The sequence below is a fragment of the Lissotriton helveticus genome, chromosome 3_1 (assembly GCF_964261635.1).
Source record: "Lissotriton helveticus chromosome 3_1, aLisHel1.1, whole genome shotgun sequence".
Taxonomy (NCBI): Eukaryota; Metazoa; Chordata; class Amphibia; order Caudata; family Salamandridae; genus Lissotriton; species Lissotriton helveticus.
The window spans coordinates 1530116568-1530140791 of NC_136061.1; the positions used below are offsets into that span (position 1 = coordinate 1530116568).

General features: G+C 47.0%; 1 protein-coding gene across 2 annotated transcripts in view; it reads right to left on the reverse strand.

Annotated features, from left to right (window-relative positions):
• NLRX1 (NLR family member X1) overlaps window positions 1–24224 on the reverse strand; it is a 189389-nt gene that overhangs the window by 56136 nt on the left and 109029 nt on the right. For both annotated transcript variants that reach the window (XM_078682186.1, XM_078682185.1), the window contains exon 5: window positions 13322–13932. In XM_078682186.1, the coding sequence (XP_078538312.1) occupies window positions 13322–13932 (611 nt within the window). The remainder of the gene's footprint in view (window positions 1–13321; window positions 13933–24224) is intronic.

Sequence of the window (24224 nt, forward strand, 5' to 3'; positions counted from 1 at the left end):
GAGCACCCATCAGAAAGGTCAAAACAAGATTTAAGTCTCACTGAGGCACAATAAAAGGAGTAGGAGGGAACTTATTTATGAGGCCCTTCAAAAAACTTAAGACTACAGGAGATTTAACAAGCATTAGAAATGCAATCGGGCTCGGATTTATTTGAGTTTGAGCTAATGGCATTGTAAATGCCAATGTATTGTTGCTATGTGTTATGGAGTGTGTTCATGTGGTGTGTACTGCCAGTGATCTCCTTGTGAGTATGAGAATATTGCACCGTTACTGCCTGTGATGTCCTTCTTGTGAGTGTGAGAAGCTTGCACCTCTGCTGCCTGTGGTCTCCTTGTGAGTGTAAGAAGCTTGCACTGCTGCTGCCTGTGATGTTGTTCTTGTGAGTGGGAGAAGATTGCACCTCAGCTGCCTGTGGTCTCCTTGTGAGTGTAAGAAGCTTGCACAGCTGCTGCCTCTGATGTCCTACTCACTACTCTACTCACTACTCTACACTCACTACTCACTACTCTAATCACTACTCTGCACTCACTACTCACTACTCTACTCACTACTCTACTCACTACTCTGCACTCACTACTCTGCACTCACTACTCACTACTCTACTCACTACTCTGCACTCACTACTCTACTCACTACTCACTACTCTGCACTCACTACTCACTACTCTACTCACTACTCTACTCACTACTCACTACTCACTACTCTACTTTCTACTCACTACTCTACTCACTACTCACTACTCTACTCACTACTCTGTACTCACTACTCACTACTCTACTCACTACTCACTACTCTCCACTCACTACTCTACTCACTACTCACTACTCTCCACTCACTACTCTACTCACTACTCACTACTCTACTTTCTACTCACTACTCACTACTCTACTCACTACTCGCTACTCTACTCACTACTCACTTCTCTACTCACTACTCTGCACTCACTACTTTACTCACTACTCTACTCACCTCACTACTCTACTCACTACTCTACTCACTACTCACTACTCTGCACTCACTACTCACTACTCTACTCACTACTCTACTCACTACACTACTCACTACTCTACTCACTACACACTACTCTACTCACTACTCACTACTCTACTCACTACTCACTACTCTACTCACTACTCACCACTCACTACTCACTACTCAGCACTCACTACTCTACTCACTACTCACTACTCTACTCACTACTCTACTCACTACTCACTACTCTCCACTCACTACTCTACTCACTACTCTACTCACTAGTCACTACTCTACTCACTACTCACTACTCACTACTCTGCACTCACTACTCTGCACTCACTACTCTGCTCACTACTCACTACTCACTACTCTCCACTCACTACTCTACTCACTACTCACTTCTCTACTCACTTCTCTGCACTCACTACTTTACTCACTATTCTACTCTACTCACCTCACTACTCTACTCACTACTCTACTCACTACTCACTACTCTACTCTACTCACCTCACTACTCTACTCACTACTCTACTCGTTGCATTACATAACCTGTGCTGAGTGCATTTTGTACCGAACACCGAAAAGTGCTTATTGACATTATTTAACTTTGATTGTATGATGTGTACTTTATCTCGGCTACACTATGTTTACAGAGAAAGGAGCTGGAACCACATTCACTCCACAGCCTTCTCAGATCTATGGACATTTTCTGCATTTTAGCGTCTTCCTACCAGGACTTGCAACATGTTGCTTGATTTCACAGAAGTAAACATAGTAAACATGGGTTCTAAAGATTCCAGAGTTCCTTCTAGTTGGAGCAAATGCAGACATCTTAAATCAGTATTATTAATTTGAGTTCCACACTGTCGTATGTAATAACTGAAGGGTTAGGCCTTGTTTTGTGCCCCAGGTTGGTGAACAGTAGAATGCCACCCTGGCATCTGGTGCCTTTAGTTACATATTCTTATAATTTATGGTGATAGATACAAGTGGAGTATAAAGTCATGAACCCACAGCCTCTTTATATTGCTGTCCTTGCACACAACACATTTTTAGGTCTGGCTTAGAATCGTCTTTCGTGTTATTTAAAAACCCTTTTAAATACATATGTAAATCCATAAAGTCTTTGGATCTGCCCTCTTCATCCAGTGGCCTGTTACATTGTTACTCTCGTTTTGCTTCCGCCCACCGTAGCATACACCGTGGGGTAATAGGTTTCCCACTTTTCATCCATTGACAGTTGTACACTGAGAATGACCACATGCACCAGGGCTTGACGGGCCAATATGTCTTTCATTTCTATTTTATTTGTTCTGTGAGGGTCCTGTAGCTTCCCAACTTGCAATTTTACTATTTTCACTTTCAAAACTGTAATGTCTATTGCATTTGCTACCAAAAAAATAAATAAGGGCAGGCTTGCAAGGCTAGACCTGTTGCGCTTGACAATGCTTGTTTTGATTCTCTGTTGGATGCTGTCTCTTGAAGTCTAAGATGGGAACAAATTAATTCACAGGGCAAGATCTTCGTTTACATTTTGAGGTTTTTTTCGGTTTTAAAACATGGACGCGCATTACTTGCCATGAGGATGTGAGGCTTGTAATGTTAGCACGTTAACCGGGGGCGGCTGCAGCACGACCCTCTTGGCCGCCCCATAAAAATCGGTCATTTGGCTGCAGCACATTAGACGCTTTGAGAGGGGGAGACAGCGCCTCATTATGCTGTGGCGCAATTCTGACATTTAGGACGTGTCGTTGAGGCAGCAAAGCCTTTGTCGGGTGACAAGAAATGCGACAGGCTCCTCCGAAATAAAAACGCACTGTTAAGTTTACACGAACAGTGATGTCAACACATTTCCCTGTCATCCGGGTTATTTTTGTCGCATATTTGGTTAGACCGCTGGCCGTCTAGATTTGCGGGGAACGAGGCGCAGTCTATGATTTTACAAACACCCCTCGCGCCTGGAAAAAAATGCCCCGTACAGCGCATGCGGACACTCACTGAAGACATCAGATGCCTTTTTTGTATGCAATGCAATGGTGAACGCGCTCGCACCATCTGGATTGCATTACACGGGCACTCCCACAGCTCCTAATTAAGATTAATAGGTCTGCCGTGCGCGAAACCGCCGAAAATATGCCAAACCGGGCACGTGTACATTACATATAGCCTATCACGTCAACGCTACTAAATAGACAGCACAGCGAAGACGAATCACTACGCACATGCCATAAAAAACTAAGGAATGTGCCAGCAGGAGCCCTTTCTGAATTCTTTTTCTTTTTGAACGCATAAGAGCTCGGAAGCTCCACCTCCCACTTCGTGGAGGCCTAGGCCCGAGCCCTAAAAAGAGAGGGCTGGTCAGGCAAACAGATAAAAGCTGACAGCACTGAAAGATAGCCCTTCACTGTGGCAACAGCAAGCCCCTGCTGTGCCAGAGAAAGGGCAAACTGGAGAACATCAGATAAATGGGCCCTCAAAGGGTCTACAGACTTCTCCCTGCACCAAGTAACAAATTTTGACCACCTATAAGAATAGATGGACTTAGTGGAGTCAGGCCTGGCTGACAAGATGACATCCACTACATCAGGCGGGAGAGAAAAAGAACTCAGGTTGCCCCGTTCAATCTCCAGGCATGAAGGTGTAAGGTCTGGAGGTGGGGGTGTAGAACTTGCCCCTCCATCTGGGAGAGGAGATCTGCCCTGTGAGGGAGACGGAGCGGCGAGCACGAGGAGAGGTGGAGAAGATCTGTGTACCACACCCTTCTTGGCCAATCCGGGGCGATCAATATAACTTGGGCCCGGTCTTGGCGAATCTTCCTCAGAACCCGAGGAATCAAGGGTATGGGAGGAAATGTGTAAAGGAGTTGTGAGCCCCAACTCAACTGAAACGCGTCCCCCAAGGCTCCTTGCATCGGATACTGGAGACTGCAGAATAATGGGCAGTGAGTATTCTCTTGAGTGGCAAAAAGTTCCACCTGAGGAGTCCCCCGCGTCCGAAAGACGTGGCGAACTACCTCCGGATGAAGCCTCCACTCGTGGTCGGCAGAGAACTGCCGACTGAGACTGTCTGCACGAACGTTCTGAACTTCGGCCAGATGATTTGCCATCAGACAAATCTGATGGTCCTGAACCCAGGACCAGAGACGCAGAGACGCAGAGCCTCTCTGCAGAGACACTGTTACCCCACTCCTCCCTGTTTGTTGATGTACCACATCGCGGTCGTGTTGTCCGTCAGGACCTGGACCGAACGACCGCGAAGGGAAGGGAGGAAGGCCTTGTGGGCAAGTGTTTTTTGACCGCCTGGGTTGATACTTACACAGGAAGGCCTTGAGCGCCAGACGTATCGCCCGCAACTCTAGAAGGTTGATATGAAGCAACCTTTCCTCCGGAGACCAAAGACCCTTGACCTCCGTAGAGTGGATGCATCATTATTGCTGTGGCCACCGATGGAGGCAGTTGGAAAGGCTTTCCTTGCGACAGATTTCCTTCCATGCTCCACCAAGATAGATCCGTCGCACTTTCTCTGGAGATCCTCACTGACTCCCTGAGATCTCCGCTGTGCTGATACCACTGCCTGCGGAGGCACCACTGGAGTGCCCTCATGTGCCAGCGTGCATGGTTGACCAACAGAATGCAAGAAGCCATCAGACCGAGCAGGCGAAGGACCTTCAAGACTGGAACAACCGCTCCATTGAAAAATAAAGGAATCATTGCCTGTATGTCGCGAATCCTTTGAGGAGGAGGGAATGCACGGCATACAGTTGTATCCAGTACCGCACCTATGAACAGGTTGTGCTGGGAGGGCACCAGGTGAGACTTGGGTACATTTATGAACCTGTGCAACAACTGAGTTGTTTCCTGCAGATGATGGAGCACCTTCTCGGACGACTCTGCCTTGATCAGCCAGTCGTCCAAATACGGGAATACAGGAATCCCCGACCTTCTGAGATGTGCTGCCACCACTGCCATCACCTTGGTGAAGACTCGAGGCGCAGTAGTAAGACCAAACGGAAGGACCGCAAACTGGTAGTGTTGCGACCCAACCGTAAAACGGAGATACTTTCTGTGCGACTTCAAGATGGGAATATGAAAATATGCATCCTGTAAGTCGAGCGACGCCATCCAGTCTTCTTCCAGCAGCGCTTGAAGAACCTGTGCAAGAGTGAGCATCTTGAACTTTTCCTGTTTCAGGTAAAGGTTCAAGATCCTGAGATCCAGGATTGGCCGAAGTCTGCCATCCTTCTTGGGGATCAGAAAATACCGGGAGTAGCATCCCTGACCCCTATCCTGCTCCGGTACCACCTCTATCGCACCCTTTCTGAACAGTGCAAGGACTTCTTCCTGCAGGAGAAGCAGGTGGTCCTCCAAACAAAAACCCTGGCAAGGAGGGTAATTTGGGGGAAACTCCCGAAAGGGAAGAGCATACCCATTCCCCACGAGATTGAGAACCCAAAATCCGATGTTATCAATTCCCAATCTCGTAGGAAATGGGTAAGCCGGCCCCCCACTGGGACCACATGATCCGGAATGGCGGATCTAGGGCTGCTTTGCTGCGTTGGCAGGGGGCTGGGAAGGGGAAGAAGAGGAGGAGGAGGAAGCTTGACGGCTTCTAGGACGGGCTCTTTGCCTGCCCCTGTATGATTTGTACAGCGTATTTTGCTGTTGCTGAGGCTGCTGCTGAGATGGTCTGTAGGAACGAAAGGAAGATCTGCCAAATCCTCTGAAGCGCCTTCCAGTAGTACCCCTGGACTGAAGGCCCAAAGATTTCGCAGTGGCCCTACTGTCTTTAAAACGTTCCAAGGCTGCATCAGCCTTCTTGCCAAACAATCCTGAGCCATCAAAAGGCAAGTCCATCAAAACAGACTGAACATCTGTAGAGAACTCCGATGTTTTAAGCCATGCAGCTCTCCTAGTGGCCACGGAAGAGCCCATGACCCTCGCCACCGAATCAGCAGTGTCTAGCCCACTCTGAATCACCTGCCTCGCAGCAGCCTGAGTGTCCGATATCCCCACCTGAAAATCCTTTCTATCCTCCTCGGGGATTTTCGGGAACCAACTGCTTAACAGAATCCATCAAGGCATGAACATACCGCCCCATCAGACAAGTTGCGTTGGTTGACTTTAACGCCATACTGGCTGAGGAGAAGACCTTCTTGGCAGCCTGATCCTGCTTTCTGGACTCTTTATCCCCAGGAACCTGCGGAAAAGCACCAGCAGACCTCTTCGAGCAGGCAGCCTGCACAACCAAACTCTCAGGCAGGGGGTGCGTTGACAAAAAATCAGGGTCACCAGGCGCAACCCTGTACCTCCTCGCCACTGCCCTAGAAACCGCAGGAGTAGACAAAGGCTTCTTCCAAATCTCATAGATGGGTTCAGCTAACGCATCATTAAAGGGCGGTATTGGTTCAATAGAAGAGGAGGGTGAGTGAAGAACTTCAGTTAGAAGATTTGACTTATAATCAGCAGTGGGCAGAGTAATGTTTAACAAATTTGCCGCCTTTTTGATAACAGTGTGATAAGGCACCACATCCTTTGAAGGCACATTCGACACCGAAGCTAAATCCCACTCAGGAGACAGTTCAAGCCCACTGGCCTCTCCCAGGTCCTCAAAAGGATCTTCAGACTCCTGCAACTCTCCTTCCTCCATATCAGCATACCGATATTGTTCTTCCTCCAGAAGTCTCTGGGCTTCTCTCCGTGACCTTTCCTTCACGATAGAAGTTGAAGGATCCGGAACCGACTCCGACGGGGCCGGCGTCGAACCCGAAGTCGGATGAGGTAGTTTCACACGAGGTCGAACAGAATCCTGCTTCGGAGTCGTAGGCACCGGCGTCGATGTAACCGGCGTCGACGGAGTCGGCGTCGTACGCTTTGACGTCGACGACACAGGCAGTGTCGGAAAATGCCAATGCGGTGGTAGAGCCGGCATAAAAGGCATGAAGGGCGCAGGAGCATAAGGTTGGGGAACACCCAAGTTAAAAGACATAGGACCCGTGGGACCAACAGGTGCACCAGACGGGTACATCGCCCTGGAATAAACACCAAACATGGCGTTCAGGAATTGGGATGGATCCTGACCTGGAGCCGGAAAATCTGGATACGGTCCTCCGGGCTGTTCCCGAGGAGGCGGAGTCGACACGAAGTCGACCTCTTCCCCGAGCCCTGGAACCGGGGTCAACGAACCCGCAGGCACCGGAACCTCGTCCTCACCAACCTCCTGCACCTCACCTTCATCCTCCTGACCAGAAGGATTGGACGGATTTGGAGAAGGGATAGCCATCTGCTTCGGCGACTCGGGCGAATTCGTATGCGAAACTTTACCAACAGACTCCTGATCCTCCGACGCCGAAACCTCCACTTCTTTATTAAGAAGTTTGACCTGCGACTTCGGTCTCGAACCAGAGTCCTTCCCTGAGTGATGACGTGACTTATGGCTCCTCTTCTTATGTTTTTTCCTTGAGGATCTTGAAACATGAGCTGAAGACTACTCCGAGCGCGACTTCGATCGAGACCTCGACTTCGAACGCCGAGATTGAGACTTCGAAGTCTTTTTAACCTTCTTACTCTTCAGTTTTGCCACGAGGAGTTTCGTCTCCCTTTCCCGCAGGGCCTTTGGGGTCATCTTCTTACAACAAGGGCAATCCTCGACATCATGGTCGGAACTCAGGCACCAGACGCAGCACTCATGCGGGTCAGTAATAGACATTGTCTTGCCACATTCTCCGCAAGCCTTAAAGCCAGTCTTCTTCGACGACATCTCGAAGAAAACAGAAACAGCAATAATAGAACAAGAGTAACAAAGTTACTAGGAAGCTACAGTACGATCCCAGAAAACCGTTAGTGTCGACGACGCGGAAAAAAGGGAACTGATGTCATCACGCCGGCGTGGGCCTATTATAGGCGTCGGTGACGTCAGCGGAGTCGCGAGCGGTGCCGTGCCTCTATGACGTCCAAGTCCACGTCGGCGCGAAGCTACGAAAAGAATTCCCGAATGTTGCTGGCGCAAGGGGATATTCACAAGGTGAGGAATCCACACTGCAGATGTATCTATCAGAAGCACTTTTACTATGTCGGGGGGGGACAAAACTGGCCGGCTGTTAGCCAGCAGGTTGAGGGCGAAGATGCAACAGGGCAAGATTAAGGAGCCTATAGTCTCGGAGGGGTGCCAGATCACCGATGATGTGGTCAGAGCACAGGCTTTTAGGGATTTTTTTGCAACTCTTTATGAGGGAGAGTCATCGACTGCCCCGTAGATAGACACCTACCTCCGACAGGCACGCACAACAGCACTGACCCAGTCAAATAGAAATGCGCTTGATGATCCCATTCGCATCGAGGAAGTGATAGGAGACCTCTCCCGCCTTAAACTCCTGAAAGCCCCGGGTCCGGATGGATTTTCAGCGGGGTTTTATAAGAGGTTCTGCGCTGTCTTACTTACCCGACTCTTCAACTCCTTTACGGGCCCAGGTACGATTCCTCCAGAGATGCTGTTGGCCTCAGTTGTGGTGATACTCAAACCGGGTAAGGACGCTACCCGGTGTAGCTCCTATCGGCCCATCTCATTTCTTAATATTGACTACAAACTATTTACGGGGATTTTGGCAGCGCATCTGGGCCTTCTCATGCCGGGCATAATTGATCCCGATCAGTCTGGCTTTATACATTCCCGGCAATGTAGCGATAACACAAAAAGCATTTTTCATCTTATCGATAAGGCCTATCGCACTAGCATGGACACTTTTCTCTTGTCGGTGGACGCCGAGAAGGCGTGCGACCGGGTAGATTGGCGCTTCTTGGACAGAACTCTGTCACATTTTGGATTTGGGGACAGGTTCCGTGTGTAGATATCGAGCTGCTACACCAACCCCAAGGCAGAACTCAAGGTAAATGGGGTGACTTCCACACTCTTTGAGATAGAGCGCGGGACCAGACACGGGTGCCTGCTGTCCCCCCTTCTCTTCGCTGTATATATAGAACCGCTGACGCAGAGGATCAGGGACAATCCGGGGATAGCGGGCATCCAATTTGGGGGAGAGAGTCATGCAGTTAGTCTGTATGCCGATGATATCATCGCCTCCCTGGAGTCCCCATCACGCTCGGTCCCTGCCTTCTTGCAGGAGCTGGAGGATTTGTCAGGTTTCCGGTTTACACATCAATATTGGGAAGTCTTCCGTCTTGTGGTTTCGGGAAGGGGGCTCAGCCCTAGCATCTGCGAATAGGCGATATCTGGGCATACCAGTTCATTCTTCCATCCCATACTTGGGCATAGAGCTCGCGGCTTCGGTGTCCCAAACGGTTCATCTCAACTACTCTAAGTTTTCACAATGCTCAACCAAAAACTTAAATGAGTGGAAAGGTCACTCGCTCTCCCTGCTGGGCAGGGTTGCGGCAGTTAAGATGTCGCTCTTGCCTCGAGCTCTGTACCTCTTTCAAACTAGGCATGCTACAAGCTCTACAGAGAGCTATTAATCTATTCATATGGGGAGAACAGAGACCCCGGCTGCTTAAGAACCTGGGATATCTGAGGCCGGATGACAGGGGATTGGGCATCCCCAATGTTTTAGAATATTTCTAGTGGAGGGGAAACGCCCTGAATCTGGGAAAAGTTGGCTTTTTCAGGATCGATCGATAGCTCAATTGGATCTTTGGAAGGTCCCCTTTCTTCATCGGACTCACAGACCCCCCGGCCTCCGGGTTTCGCCTGTCACACAGTCTCTGCAACGAGCGTGGGATGGAGTGGCGGTTAGATGGGGTCTTTCCCTTCTCCCATGACACCGCTTTTCGATAATAAAGAGTTTTTCCCAGGGGTAGACGCCAGGTCTTTTTCTGCCTGGAGGGCAACCGAGTGTTGTTCAGCAGGCCATTTCTTCGACCTTGAGGGTATCATCCCCTTCCACGATCTTAAGACCGATTATGGTCTTCCGGACACGGAGCGCTTTCGCTACTTTCAGCTTAGACACTGGCTCCTCCATACTGATGTTCGCGCAAAAGTGGCCAGAAAATTAACTAAGTTTGAGAAGTGGCTATACCTCAAAAACTCAGGAAAGGCAATGATAACTCTTATATACGATATGCTCCGGATGGGGGCTCCTGCGGAGCCAACTGCAGGTCAGCGAAGGTGGCAGTCGGAACTAGGGAGACACCTTACGTGTAAGGAGTGGGCAGACATCTACTATCGCGCAAACCACAAAGCGAGTAACACGGCTAGCAGGGAGGCGACAGTTAAGATAGCTATGTATTGGCACTTGACCCCAGCCCGTCTTCATAAGGGGAATCCAACACGCAGTCCGTGGTGCTGGCGGGGCTGCGTGTAGGAGGGTACATTGCTACATATTTTATGGGAATGCAGAGAGCTTCAGACTTACTGGAGGGAGGTTCTAGACAATGTAGATCATCACTTTGACACTGAGCTCCTGCGTTTCCCTGCTTACGTGATTTTGGGTCTGCCCAACCCCATTACATACCCACTCAAGTGTAAGCGGGCAGGTTGAAGGGGATAGCTTTGGGAGCTGCCACGCGGAAATCCTATCAAACTGGGGTTCATCTGTGAGACCGACACGATTGGGGTGGCTACATAAATTACGGTAGGTCCTAGGTATGGAACACATACAGGCCTCTCTTTCCCATAATATGGACGGCTTCTCTGATGCCTGGCAGCCATTGATTGCTTTATGATCAACAGAAATGAATGAAATTACATGCCCTAAATATCTCCGCCTTCTTCAGCTCCCAAATCTGGCCCCTTCGTCATAGCAGGGTAGACTCATGCAGGACTTTCCATGTCCTTATAACACATCTCGGTACTCTAGGAAGGCACACCAGTTCGGGGTGGGAGTGGGCGTTGGGTTTGTGGGGTGAGGAAAGGGGGGGTTTCTTTCACTTTTCTAAATGGCAGTACAGCGATCTCCCTCACTGTTCAGCTGCTGGCACGGTGGTTAGTGCGGCAGCGCCGGGAGGGTTCTTGAGGTGGCAATGTGATTCACGGTTTCTGGCCAACGGCGGTGGACTCATCTTCGAGTTGTTATGCTTGAACTGTATGTTCGACCTCCTTGAAATGTCTGTATTTCTTTTGACGCAAATGCCAATAAAACAAAGTTAAACCCAAAAAAGGGTCATTGGAGCTTATTTTCCTTTCAAGCATTAGGACCAAGGTGATGATCCGTCTTGGTGGTGAAGAGGTAAAAGGTGCAGGTCGAGATAGCCTACTACTCAGGACTGCAGTTATCATTAGTGCAGCAGGTGTAGTTGCATTGGGGTCAAAGAGTGTGAGGTGCTCAAAACACCCCAATTATGGGGAGCAGTTTGTTTGGGATAATATCTGTGTTTGTGTGATGCATTTGCTGTTTTATAAGTCTCATATTTAGTGCGGATCATAAGCTATAGAAAATGTATTGCTGCAATCATCTCATAAGCCCTGCTCACTGCACACAGCCATGTCCCTCCCGCTCCCCCAATCCTGGCCATAAAGTTTTGGAGGGGGGCCCGACCTCAATACATTTTGCTTAGGGGAGCCCAGAGCAAAAATGTTTGAAGACCTCTGTCCTAATCCAACCTTTCTGACTGGCAGCACAAGAACGAATTGGCCCACCCCATGTGCCCCTGCGGTCCTCACCCCTCCCTCCATACAAGCCCAATCCTTTTCCATAGATTCCAGAGACGCTTGCTCTTTCTAGCTCACAAGAGGAGAATTGCATCTGAAGTAACTTCCCCTTTCGTTATTGGCATGGAATTACGTATGCGCGTGCGCAAAGGCATTCGTGCGTGTGTGCACGCTTCAGTTGTTACAGCACGGGCAGCAGCATTGCAGATTTCGCCACTCTCCTTAGGTTTGGCCTTAGGTCTGCTCTTCACGGATCTGTGAGTCTCTTAAAATATAGTTGTTATATGTCTCAACAAGTTAAGTTTCATTCCAGTTACCCTTGTCTAGTCCTCGCCCACTTCCCCCTTGCTAATTACACTGCTCTCATCTTTAGCAAGACCCTTTACCCAAACAATAGTTCAAAACAGGTGCGATTCCATATATTAGGCCATTCTAAACCAAACTCTCTGAATGCTGCTCCAGCCAACTACGAGCGTTGATTGGGTCTGCGGGATGCTGCGGCACATGCTTGCAGTTGATAAGGGGAACGTTTTCCTCACTTGCAGTACCATACTGTATGCAGTAGCTCAATAACGCGTCATACCCCACTGTGGGGTACGAAGCACACTATTGAACTGGAAGCATGCTATAATGTGAGCAAGTGCACGGTCTGCAGAGGGCTCTTTTAGTTTTGCTCCTATGTTGTAGAATGTAAGGACAGCAGAGCTATCTCTCAAATTACACCAGTCTTGCAGACAGAGTGCAAAGACAGCAGAACTACCACTCAGGTCACACAGGTCTTGTAGGTATGCTGTAAAGACAGCAGAAATATCCCTCATGTAACACTGATCTTGCATGCAGGGTGCAGACAGAAGAGCTACCGCTTAGGTCTTGCAAGACAGGCATTTAGGCAGCAGAGCTATTAGTCAAATAGCACAGGCCTTGCAAGTATTGCCTTGTAGCATTTATATAGCGCTTTGTATCAGTTGCTGCTGTCAGATAACTTGATGAAGCTTGTTATCTGACTAGTAGCATGCTACACCGTAGAAGAGTGTGTGGTTAAAGGGTGTTGCCAAATGAGGCACTTGTGGGATGCATTTTGGTGTTGTGTTCTTATTTTTATCTTGGGGCACAGTACCTGAACACACACTTAGCAATCAATCAACATCTACACAGATGATCAGACACAAAAGCACACTATGTGAACAATGAGATAGATAGCCTCCTAAATCATGCAAATATTGTTAAGTGTGTGATTTTTCGCCCTCTGCAAAGGTTGTGAATTTTACCACTTTACCTTCACCCAAGCAATTTCTTTCTATACTGCAAGAAAATGTTCACTGCGTAACAATATACTTTTCTCTCTAATCAAAATATACAAGGCTAGAAATGTATGCAGAAGGGTTTCTTTCCTGCTAGCTGTTTGGCTGGGGTTTTATATGCATAAAGGCCTTCTCCAGGAAAAGGACACAAGCTGGTATCTCCAAAGCAGGTCTTATGTGGAACTATTTTCCAAGCACTAAATAAATAAATTGTTGCATACATTATCATGGCTGTCATGCGCAGTTCGCAAAGTAAAAGAAACATTGCATCTTAAACAAAGTTGCAAATTTTTCAATGGAAATTTGAAAGTTATCACATTCCTAGAATGGAGGTTATGCATCGGTGCTAGGCAAAAATACACTGCATAAATGGACTCATGGCCCTCACCCATCTGCTAGAAGTCATGCCTGACACATGCACTATGCACCATCTGGAAATACCCACCTCTGGGAGCATGTAGCCCCTGATCAGATTCGCAAGGATGGTTACAGGTGTCAATGGCTCATCGAGGTCACTGCAGAGCTCAGCTCCAGCAAGCCGGAAGTCCAGATCCAGCCACTCCAGTCCATTGAAGACGAACAGCACCTTGAAGTCGGAAGAACCAAGACGGGGCAGCACCTCACGCAGATCCCTGTACTTTTTGGTGATGAGCCGTTTGAGCGACAAGGGGGCACTGTTGTGGGACAGATCCTCACAGGAGAAAGACACCAGCAGGTCAAACTGTGTCAAGCCTCCATGGCACCAGTCCATGATCAACTTCCTGATCAGCGTGCTCTTTCCGGTGCCAACCGTGCCGTACAACACTACATTTTTCACGAATTGCCCACTGGCATCACGGTCAAAGAGGTTGTGGATGCCAATGGCCCGCTGGCAACCGCACGGATCCAACCGATTCTGGAAGGTCAAGTGCTTCATGTTCTCCTGCAGGAAGCCCTCCCTGATGACCGGGTCCACATGCATGGCACCGAGGCTGAAGGATGGGCCATAGTGCTTCTCCTCCGTGGGCAGGTGGCTGAGCCATGCAGCCAATCGGCGCTTGTGCAGGGTGATGGGGTCTGTTGGGAGATAAAGTTGTAACAGTTCATACTTATATCAAAATATGGTCAGTAAAATACTCAGTAATCTACCACTGACAGCCACGTCAGTAAAAGGCTTTTACTACAATGCAGGATGATGATAGTTATAGGCCTAGAATCTATAACTGGCAGCAATGCATGCAAAGAGCTCTGGGATCTACCACTTGCAGTCAAGCCAGTAAAGAACTGTTATGTTCTCGGGATTTGTGTATCGTACAATCACCCGTGAGAGTATCCTGGTGCTTCAGAGATCTGTGAGAGGCTCGCTCGAAGAGCCAAGTCTTAAGCTTCTAGCAGAATTCAAGAAGAGAGGAGGAGGCTCTGATATGGAGTGGGAGGTCATTCCTTGCTTTAGGAGCGATGTATGAGAAAGCTCAACACCTGCTTTGGTGGATGCATGAGATGTGTGTCCCAGCAGAGGTGTCTGAAGGGTTGGTGGGAAAGTTATGCAGCGCGTCAGGAATGGTGGGATGGGATTTGTATGGGTGGGTGAGGAGATTAAACTGTGTACGCTTGCGTATTGGGACCAGTGGAGCATCCTCAGGTGTGGTGTGATGTGAGTCTGGCATGGGAGGTTGATCACGAGTCTGGCTGCTGCATTGAGGTTGATCACGAGTCTGGCTGCTGCGTTCTGGATAGTCTATAGTCTCTTCACAATGTGCTTGTCGATTCCTGAATAGAGGGAGTTTCCATAGTCCAGTCTGTATGTTATGAGGGCTTGGGTGAAGGATTTTCTGGTGATATTTGGCAGCCACTTGTAGATCTTTCTTAGCATCCTCAGGGTGTGAAAAAAGTTAACAGTAACTGTGTTGACCTGGGCGGATATTTTCAGTTTGTTGTCAATGATGATCCCAAGGTTTCTTGCTTGTGGGCTACTGGTGGAGGTGTGGCTGTGGTCTGTATGTCATCAGGTGGAGTCACACAGTGAGGTATCTTTTCTGAAGGTCATTGACTTGTCTGTTCACTGTTCACTGTTACACTTCATCCAGGTGGCCACTTCAGTTATGTAGGTGGTGAAGTTGCTCCTAGTCCTGGGAGATGTGCTCACAAGGTTCAGTTGTGGATCGTTGAAGTTGGATAGGATGTTGATGTTGTGGACTCAGATGACGTCGACCAGTGGGGTCACGTAGATGTTGAAGAGGGTGGGGCTGAGAGAGGAGCCTTGAGGTGCTCTGGAGACGAGTTCTCTAGGATTCTGAAGAGTTAAGTTCCAGGTTGATTATTTGTGTTCTACTGGATAGGAAGGAGCAGATCCATAAGAGGATGGGCCCTTGAATGCTAATCTTGCGCTTTTGCCTAATCGTAATTTAGTGAGAAAGACTGTATCAAAGGATGCTGAGTGGTCAAGTAGGAGGAGAGTAACAGTTTCTCTTCTAGCCAGAATCTCCGGATTTTGTCTGTTGCTTCGATGAGGGCTGTCTCTGTGCTGTGGTTGGGCCTAAAGCCTGACTGTATGGTGTTGAGGAGTTTGTGGTTAGCGAGGTGGTCTGGAAGGTCTCTGCAGATGGCTTTTTCAGGGACCTTGACTGGTTATGGTAGGAGGGAGATAGTTAGCGAGTTTGGTCAGGTCTGTTTAGGGCTTATTTAGGAGAGCGTTGACCGCCGCATGCCTCCAGGCTTTGGAGAAAGTTGCTGTGTCGATAGAGATGTTGAGGATAGGGGTAAGGACCATGCTGATGGTGGTTGATCCTTTGTTGATGCCGTAGAGGGGTCAAGGGTCTGATGTAGCCACAGAGTAGATGAACATCATGATGGTGGAAGGTTCATCTGTGATGATGATGTTCCATGTGGTCAAGGTGTGTTCTCAGTTCGTGATCTGTAGAATGGCGGCAATGTTGCTATGGTCAGGTTGATGGTCGAAGTTTTCATTAACTGCTGTGATTTTGCTACTGAATAAGTCTGAGAGGTCGTTGCACAGGTCTTGCAATGGGGTGATGTTGCTGGCTGTGGCAGCTGGTGTGTGATAATCGAGAAGATCTCTTTGCTACTGTTGGAGCGGACGTTGATGCAGGCTGATAGGGTCTTCTGCTTGGTTTCCTGGTTTTGCTGGTGGTACAGCCTCAGGCCAGTTTTAAAGGTGTCATTATCTGTGTTTTTCTACCTTCTTTTCCTTCATTATTCAAGCTGTTTAAAATTTCATTTGGACATTCTGGGTTCTTCTGTGTACCAGCTGGCCTGGGTATGTGTTCTTGCCAGTTTGCTCTGGTTGTTTGGGGCCAACATGTCAGCGCATGCTGAGATCTAATCATTGAAGTTCTTGATGTTGTGTGGTAGGTTGCCAGAGTTCTCTGGGTGCCCTGGGACAGTACGGAAGCCCAGTCCTTCTCTGCTATGTTTTTCCAGCATCTGCCTGGTTTGACATGTGGTGGTTGATCTTCTGTGATGAGGGATGTTGATTTTGAAACTGCTGAGGGAGTAGTCAATCCAGGTGATTGGTGTGGATTTGTTCATGATGCTGGACTGTTCCTCTGAGAATCATGAGAGCCAGTGTCATTAGAATCTCCCACTTACCTACCAGCTAGTTGGAGAAAGTCTCTAATCTCCTATTTACAGGCACGTCGGTGAAGAATTCTGGCATGTTCCAACGGTAACCATGACAGGCAATAGAATTGGAATCTACCACTAAAGTCATGTTAGTGAAGGCTCTTGGAATCTACCAATCTCAGCCATGTCAGTGAAAGGCTCTGCAATGTTCTATCAATGGCCATGTCAGGGATAGGCTCTGGAATATTTGAATACCAGTTATGCCATTTATTTATTTATATTTATCTGTAGTTCACTATAGTGTGAACAAGACCCACAAGGATTATACAGTGCTTTACATCAAGCTGAAAGTTTCCAGAAGAAATGTCAGGCTCTTCAAACATTGTGAGGTGCAGCATGAGCAATGACAACAAGAAGGAAGTCTGTGAGCAGGTTTAAGTTCTTGCATTGTAGCCCATCTAGTTCCGCTCAGAGAGTATACATGAACAGCTAGGATTCTAGTTTCAAGGCATATCAGCTGTACACATGTTATTTAATAATGAGAAATGAATGCATAATTCAGAAGTGTTTACGTTAGCATAAATAGGCCTCAGTCAAAGACAAAGTCACAGCCACCTTGTAGAAACATCAATTCAGAAAAAAATGTGCACTTTTATTTTACAATGAATGAGTCTTTTCCACATACACATGTCTGTGTGCTTTTCAATTTCAGAAAAATAGGTAAAATAGAAGCTCTCTCTGTGGGGTCTGCTTGCTGATAAAATACAAACTTATTAATGTGTCTGCCCTGTGAGGAAGCTGTGCCTAAGTTTAAAGTAAACCTTTATGGTTTTGACTTTAAATTCTTGTCTTGTGAAGGTTTTATTAATAGTTCTAGGGCTAGTCTTAAGAAAACTTACCAGGTCCTAAGAAGACTTAAACGACTCCAAGCACGCATGAGCAAAGACAAGGGGTAGGAATTCTGAACAGGTTAGAGTTCTTGAATAGTAGCCTATCAGTTTCCGCTCCAAGAGTGTACATGAAGAACTTGGAATCACTTTTCAGGGCTTATCACAATATAATGTGGAAACTTCCTGCTATATTGTCTGTTGAAAAGATGTACTTTGAGCTCTTGCTTAACCGCTTAGGTGCTAAAGACATACTAGAGACGTCTACTGCACCAGCGCTCAGGTGCTAAGAATGGCTCCAGCACGTCCTAGAGCTTGCTGTAGATATCCCTTTTGTGCGAGCACCAGAGGGATTTCCTTTAATTCATTTTAGCCTCAGGAGTTGGGAGAAGAGCTTCCCCAGCAACCAAGGTGTTTATTTTTGGTTTTTTTCTTTGAAATGACGATTGGTGCACATGACGTGCTGACGTAATTTCAAAGAAAATGAAAGTGAAATGAGATGATCATATCATTTCCCTTTCACCACTGAGATATGCCCGCGAGCACCGATTCAGACAGGAGAGGTATCATTGGAAAGGAGAGAATCCCCCCTTTCAAATGGTACCTTTCTCTAGTGAATCCTTGATTGAGGATTGCCGCCGGGGTGCAGAAAGCCCACTAGACCACCAGGTCCCTCCGGCAAGCCCAAAATAGTTTCATCCCTGGTGGGCAGACTGTAGTTTTTCTGTCAATCTCCTGCTTGGGGGTCGGGGGGGTAGAAAGCCCACTAGACAGCACAGATTTATGTATGTATTTAGGTCATTTGTAGCGCACACAAATCATCCCCAAGGGGATCTCTCGGCGCCTGAGAAAGACAGGCAGTCATTAATGAGCAGATTAGAAAAGCCAGGTTTTAAGCATTTTTTTTTAATTGGGACAGATTCGGGCATTCACGAATTTGTTCAGGGACGTCATTCCAGAGTTTGGGTGCCAGATAGGAAAAGGCATGACCTCCCATTTTTACCTTCCTGATTCTCTGGCAGCACAGCAGCTTACGATTGCTGGATCTGAGCTGACCTGCAGGATGGTACTGATAGAGCAAGCATCGCAGCGCGACTTGCTCGAGTCATGAACCTCGCCCGTGTGTAATCAATTAATAAATTGTACGTCTTACTAATCTTTTATTTTTTATATTCGAACGAGGTAGAGGAAGCTTACGTATGTGTTTTCTAATACAACTAATCCATGTCTCTAAAACATGGCCGCCGCTTGAAAAGTTCTTCTGCGCATGCGTCAGTCACACTCACGTGACCTAGCGTAGTTATAAGTTTTGGTGGGAAAGAGTGCGCATGCGTAATACACATGTTTCGTGAATAACGTGGTAATGCTCTTGTGAGCGTGTATATGTTGCTAACATTTCAATTGCATAGTATATTTTTATAATGATAAGTTTAAAGTACAAACCCAATGATGTGTTTACATACGTTTATTTCTATGTATTAATTTGTTCTCGCTTACTTTTCATGTACTGCGGGAAATGGGGGTCCGAACCGGTTGGGAGCCATATTGAAGGTCTCTTCTGCGCAGACTCGTGGTGCACTGAAAGGTGGCAACATTGGACAGTGGAACTCAGCCAGCTGGCAGAGATGGGCAAGATGCTCCTGAGAAAATGACCTGCGACCCAGCAGGACGGAGTCATATGTACCCATATTGAAACAATTGTTAACAATTCATTGTATTCCACTGGTCTTTCTCATGGGAACCCCAATCTCGCTAGGCGGTACCCAGAGATGTAAATTAGGCCTCCAAATAGTCTATTCTGATTGGTGTGTTACCCAAAGCCTACCTTAGGACCAATCCAAATTGAGGGATTCTGACACTTTGCAACATTGGGGGGTGGTACACCGTCCCAAAACAGTATAACTACCCTGGGTTCACCTAGGGAAATTGTCCGACTTGTCTGGTTTAGCTGACCTGTCACTGACCCAACGCACTCAATAGGTGACTGAAGATACAGAGTACTGCGGAGCACTCTGACCGAAATTTGACCATAGACTAAGGTTTTACTAAACCTTAAAGTGCTGGCGGAGCACTTTGCTGGGAGTTCGCTGACCCAATCGGGGTCTTGATCGATAGCTGCAGAGAGGGTGGAGCGCAGGCGTTGCTTCCGAACTGCGGGTGCTGGTCCTGTCCTGAGGGTCCTGTCCGAGAGGTCCTGTCCTGATTCCTAATCTGAGGGTCTTCCTGTCCTGTCGTGGGTGTCCATTCTGCACCTGCTGTCCATTGAGGGGTATCCTTCCTTGAGGGTTTCCTGTCCTTAACTGACCCGTGGCCAGGGTTTGGTTTCCACACCAGTCTAGGTAAATATTACTCGGAATCTCCTGAAACTGCACCTTCCTATATTTCTGTCTTTTGCTTTAATAAAGACATACCTTTGCATATGTTAATTTTCCATGCTTTTCCGCAACCATTGAATCATAAAGTCATTTGCATTTGTTCCATAACGTGTTCCTATGTTACCCTACCTGATAGAAATTATATTTTGCATTGCAGTTTGTCATTTCGTGATATGGTCTAGAACCTCCTTACTTAAACTGTCTAAAGAACTTTTGCCTTAAAGCATAGCGTGTCTCTCTTCATAGACTCTCCTATAGATATAAAAGTCCCGAACGCCTGTCTTATTCCCTTGAAATAAATCTAGAATACTAGTCCTAATCAAAGCCTATCCCATCTTTAGTGATTCATCTCAAATATTCTAGTTTTGAATCCTTCATTTAAGTGTGTCCTGGTTCCATTAGTTTATAAATGGTTGCTCTGACTTATTTGCTATTCAGCTATGTACTTTCTGTTCTTCTGATTATCGATTGCTTAATTACTGTGAATTTGATGATTTCTGAATTTTACTAAATTAGATAAAGACTTTAAAACTTCCAGTTGTCCGTGGTCATTTTACAAAAGGTATTGAATATTATTTTGTTGGGTTTGTATTTTGCTGCCTTTCCTTTTACAGCTAGCTCCCTGATCCATTGTGGTCATAGATACCCGTGTCGGTGGATGGTAAGTCGGGTACGCTGAAGAATAACGAAAGGAACTCACAAATATCTGATAGCAGATCGTGAGGTCATCTGATCAATGTATATGGTGATTTGAAATATATGGGCCCGAAGCCAGAAGTGGCGAAATTATTGGTCAGGTGACCCGCGCGCTCTATCAGTATTTTCTGGTAGCAGAGGATGGTTAGGGACTAGTTAAAGGTTAGGTAGGACTAGTTAAAGCTAAGTCAAGTCGGTAGCTGCTAGTATATTGATGCTGCTATAAGAGCGGCCATTTTGAGGGACCTGATCACTCTCTTGAGAATGCGCTGCTTTTGAAATTTATGAATTGTTTTAAAATTGTTATTCTTGTTCTTATATTGTTATATGTATTAATCCAAGCGTATGTAAAACGTATCGTTAAGTGTTGTCAGAACTCCCCGGGGAATTGAATAGGCAAGTGGTGAATAGAATCCATTGCCTTGAGGTCGCAGGCTCAAGGAAAGTTAGGTGCAGGTTAGGTAGAAAACCAGAAGCACTAACTAGGGTTTTTTTTTTGAATACGTGTGTGAATAAATGTTAGTAACGAGGTTCATTGGCAAAATTCCAATAGTGGCGTAACCTGGGAAGGGTCACATCGGAAGAGTAGCAGGTTCATCGGAGCTTGGGTGAAAGCAAAGGGGTCCGCTGAGAAACCTTAGACTCGGACATATCCCGGAAAGAGTGGATGGGTCTGGGGAAGTAACAGGTTCACTGATGCTAGAGTGAAGGGTAGGCGGAAGAGATCTACCCGTAGTGTGTGAAAAGTAAATGGAAGTAGTTTACTTGCAGTAAAATAACTCTTTCCTGTCTAGACACTTGAGCACTGTGGCGAATGTGTATTCGTTGTAAAATAACCAAGCACTAGCACTTTAGAAAGAAAGAAAGTTTCCGTTACCTTGTGAAGGGAGGGAGTCAGTCGCGAAGTGTCTCTGACGTCACTCTGTGCCGCGCTGGGATTGGTAGAAACAGCGGGCGGGTAGCGGGGCTGGAATTGTGAAGGAGGGGTGAGCACCGAAGCGTGAGAACTGTCTCGCGAAAAGGCCGCGCACCCATTGGCCGAAAATATTTTAACGCGTGCACCCATTGGTCGCACGGAATTGCAAGACGCAGTCTGATTGGAGGTAATTTTGTAAACAAAGTTAAGCGTAGAAATCGTATGTGGCACTCGTATACTCCAGAGACTAGACCCGATCCAAGAAACCAAGGGTTTGAAAGGGATCAGTGGAAGGCTAATAGATACGACATTATGTACGGAAATAAGCGAAAAATGTCCCTTGTAAATAAGGTAAAGAATTACTTCAAAAAGGACAAGCCGATTAAAACTAGAGAGGGCATTGTTATTCCACCACCAAATACTCCCGCCTCTTTCATGATGTTTGACAGAGGGTACAATACGTGTGTGTGGTTAGAAAATTGGGTAAAATACACAAAAGACGACGGAATAATGGCCTTTCCGTTAGAAGGTACCTTTAATGGTAGGATCTTGTTCAACTTAAGAACCCGAATGAATGAATTACATCCCAGACCGAGACTAACGCAGTATGAGGCATTAGAGGAATGGGAGATTGAGGCTTTCCAAAGAGAGAAGCCCCGAATGGACAAAGGGCTGACAAAGTATGACCCAAAACTGAGACAAGAAACCCGAGATAAAAAAATGAAACAATGGAGACAGAGCATGATTGTTGAGGGACTGTTTCCCATGATGCCAGCAGAAGATCCTCCTGGGGGGGGAAAAAGAACAGAAAAGACTAAACATTGGGGGCCCCTGGGAGAGTCAGATGACGAATTGTTAGATGACATGTGCATGAGAAGTCCGCCTCCTTATAATGAGGGACACCGACCTTCGAGTGCAGGAGATATTCCCCGGAGACCCCTACAAAGGGAAGAGGTCAGGTCCGCAAGTGTAGGAGGGGATTATCTAATTCCTCCTTATACTGAGAATCTGGGAACCATAGAAACCAGAAGTATTTACCCAGGAGACCCGTGGGTGGGGAGACAAGATATTCACGTGAAGGAGATTTTTTCCCTCGTCCCCCTTATGGAGGAGAGGCGAGGTCCGTAGGTTCAGGAATGCCGTTATTACAGCCCCAGAGTGAGGAAGATCCGAGAATTCTAGGCACAGGAAGTCTGTTTCAGAAACCTAATTATGGTGGAGGGTCGAGTGAGACTCATCCCACTGCCCCGAGTTATTCTCCCATTCTAACCCCGCAGGTGTTACATGACAAGTCATTGGACAGGTTATTAGAAGAGAAAGAGCGAGAAGCGCTAGCAAACCAGAGAGCTGAGATAATACAGAAAATGTCACAGCTAAATGCAAGTCCCGAAGCCTTAACGATACCAGTAACGATCGGACCGGTGGTTCCGCTGTACGGGGACCGTCAAGGGAGTCCGAAACCTCCCGTAATTACTCCTGTCATTGCACCGACCAGACCAGAACCCTTAACTGTAGATGACCAGACCAGTGAGTGCGAGTCGGAGGTCTCGCTGCTAGATCTGCCCGTTAGAAATACAGGAAAAAGGATCCAGAAAGGACATAATACTTTTAATGCGAGGGAAATTCAGATGGAATCGACCTCAGGTACGAAAAGTGTCACATTGGTGACTCCTGAAGAAATCAAAAGATGGAGTCAAGAATTGGAAAAACAAGCGTCCCCAACGAAACCTTTAGATCTCTACAAGCTGAGAATAGAAATAGAGGAATTGATGGCAGGAAACGTAGGATTAGACAGATTAAATACCTACTCTGAAGACGAAATGCTGTTTATCTGCAAAAGTCTCACCCGAAGTACCAGAGTACTTCATGAAAAACTGACAGACACGGCTGCTAGCATGGGAATAGATATTTCAAGATCGAAACCGCTGCGAAAACCATACAGGGCAGATTTCTCAGACAAAGATTTGGAAAACTTGAATATGTCGGGGAAGAAAGCGCAGGTCAAAGAACTATTGACAGTACTGGAGAAATGGGGAGATGTGGAAAGGTGGAAAGCCAGATGGGCCAAGAAAAAGGATGAGGCCAGGTCTAGGCAGGCAACTCCCGAATTCTTGCTAAAAGAAGCTGAAAAACCAGAACAGTTATGCCCTATGCGCGAAGTACCAGGTGGGAAGTATGTGCACGTTCCATGGTCCAGACAGGATATTGTGTCCATTACTAACGATTTCCCCAAATTGCGCGAAAAGCCAGTAGACTGGTACAGGCAGGTGGAAAGGTTCGTAAAGGTGCAAAAATGCCTGTGGAAAGACCTGGATGGGTTTTTCGACATTGTGGTCCCGGTAGATCTGTGGACCGAGTGTAAAATAGCCATAGCTTGGCCTAGTGAGAAATACCCGAGAGATGGCAACACAGGGGAACCATCGAAAGAAGTGATGAAAAAATATGAACAAGTAATACAGCATTTGAAACTAAAAGTGCCAGCAAAGGAAACTGATTGGACCAAGATAGATAGAACCACGCAGGAAAGAGACGAGACAGTGCACTCCTTTTATGAAAGGCTGTTGCAGGTGTTCAAAACATACAGCGGTATAGACAACATCGAGATGAAGGATATGACACATTTTATTTACAGGTTTGTAAATGGTTTAAGACCAGAAATTTGTCAGTGGATAAAAGATAACAAAATATGTTGGCAAACTAAAAAGATGGATGAGGTCCTACTGTACGCCAAGTACTGTGAGGACGAGATGGCAGAAAAGAAAAAGGCTCTTAAGGAGAAGGTTATGTGGGCTTAAGTGAAGCTCGCAGAACAGCAGGAAAAACAATTGAGTAAAATGGCTAAATCTAATGAGAACAAAGGTCCTGGGGGAGGGGGTGGAGGCAAGCCCCGGCCCAAGATGAGCAGGGAGGAGG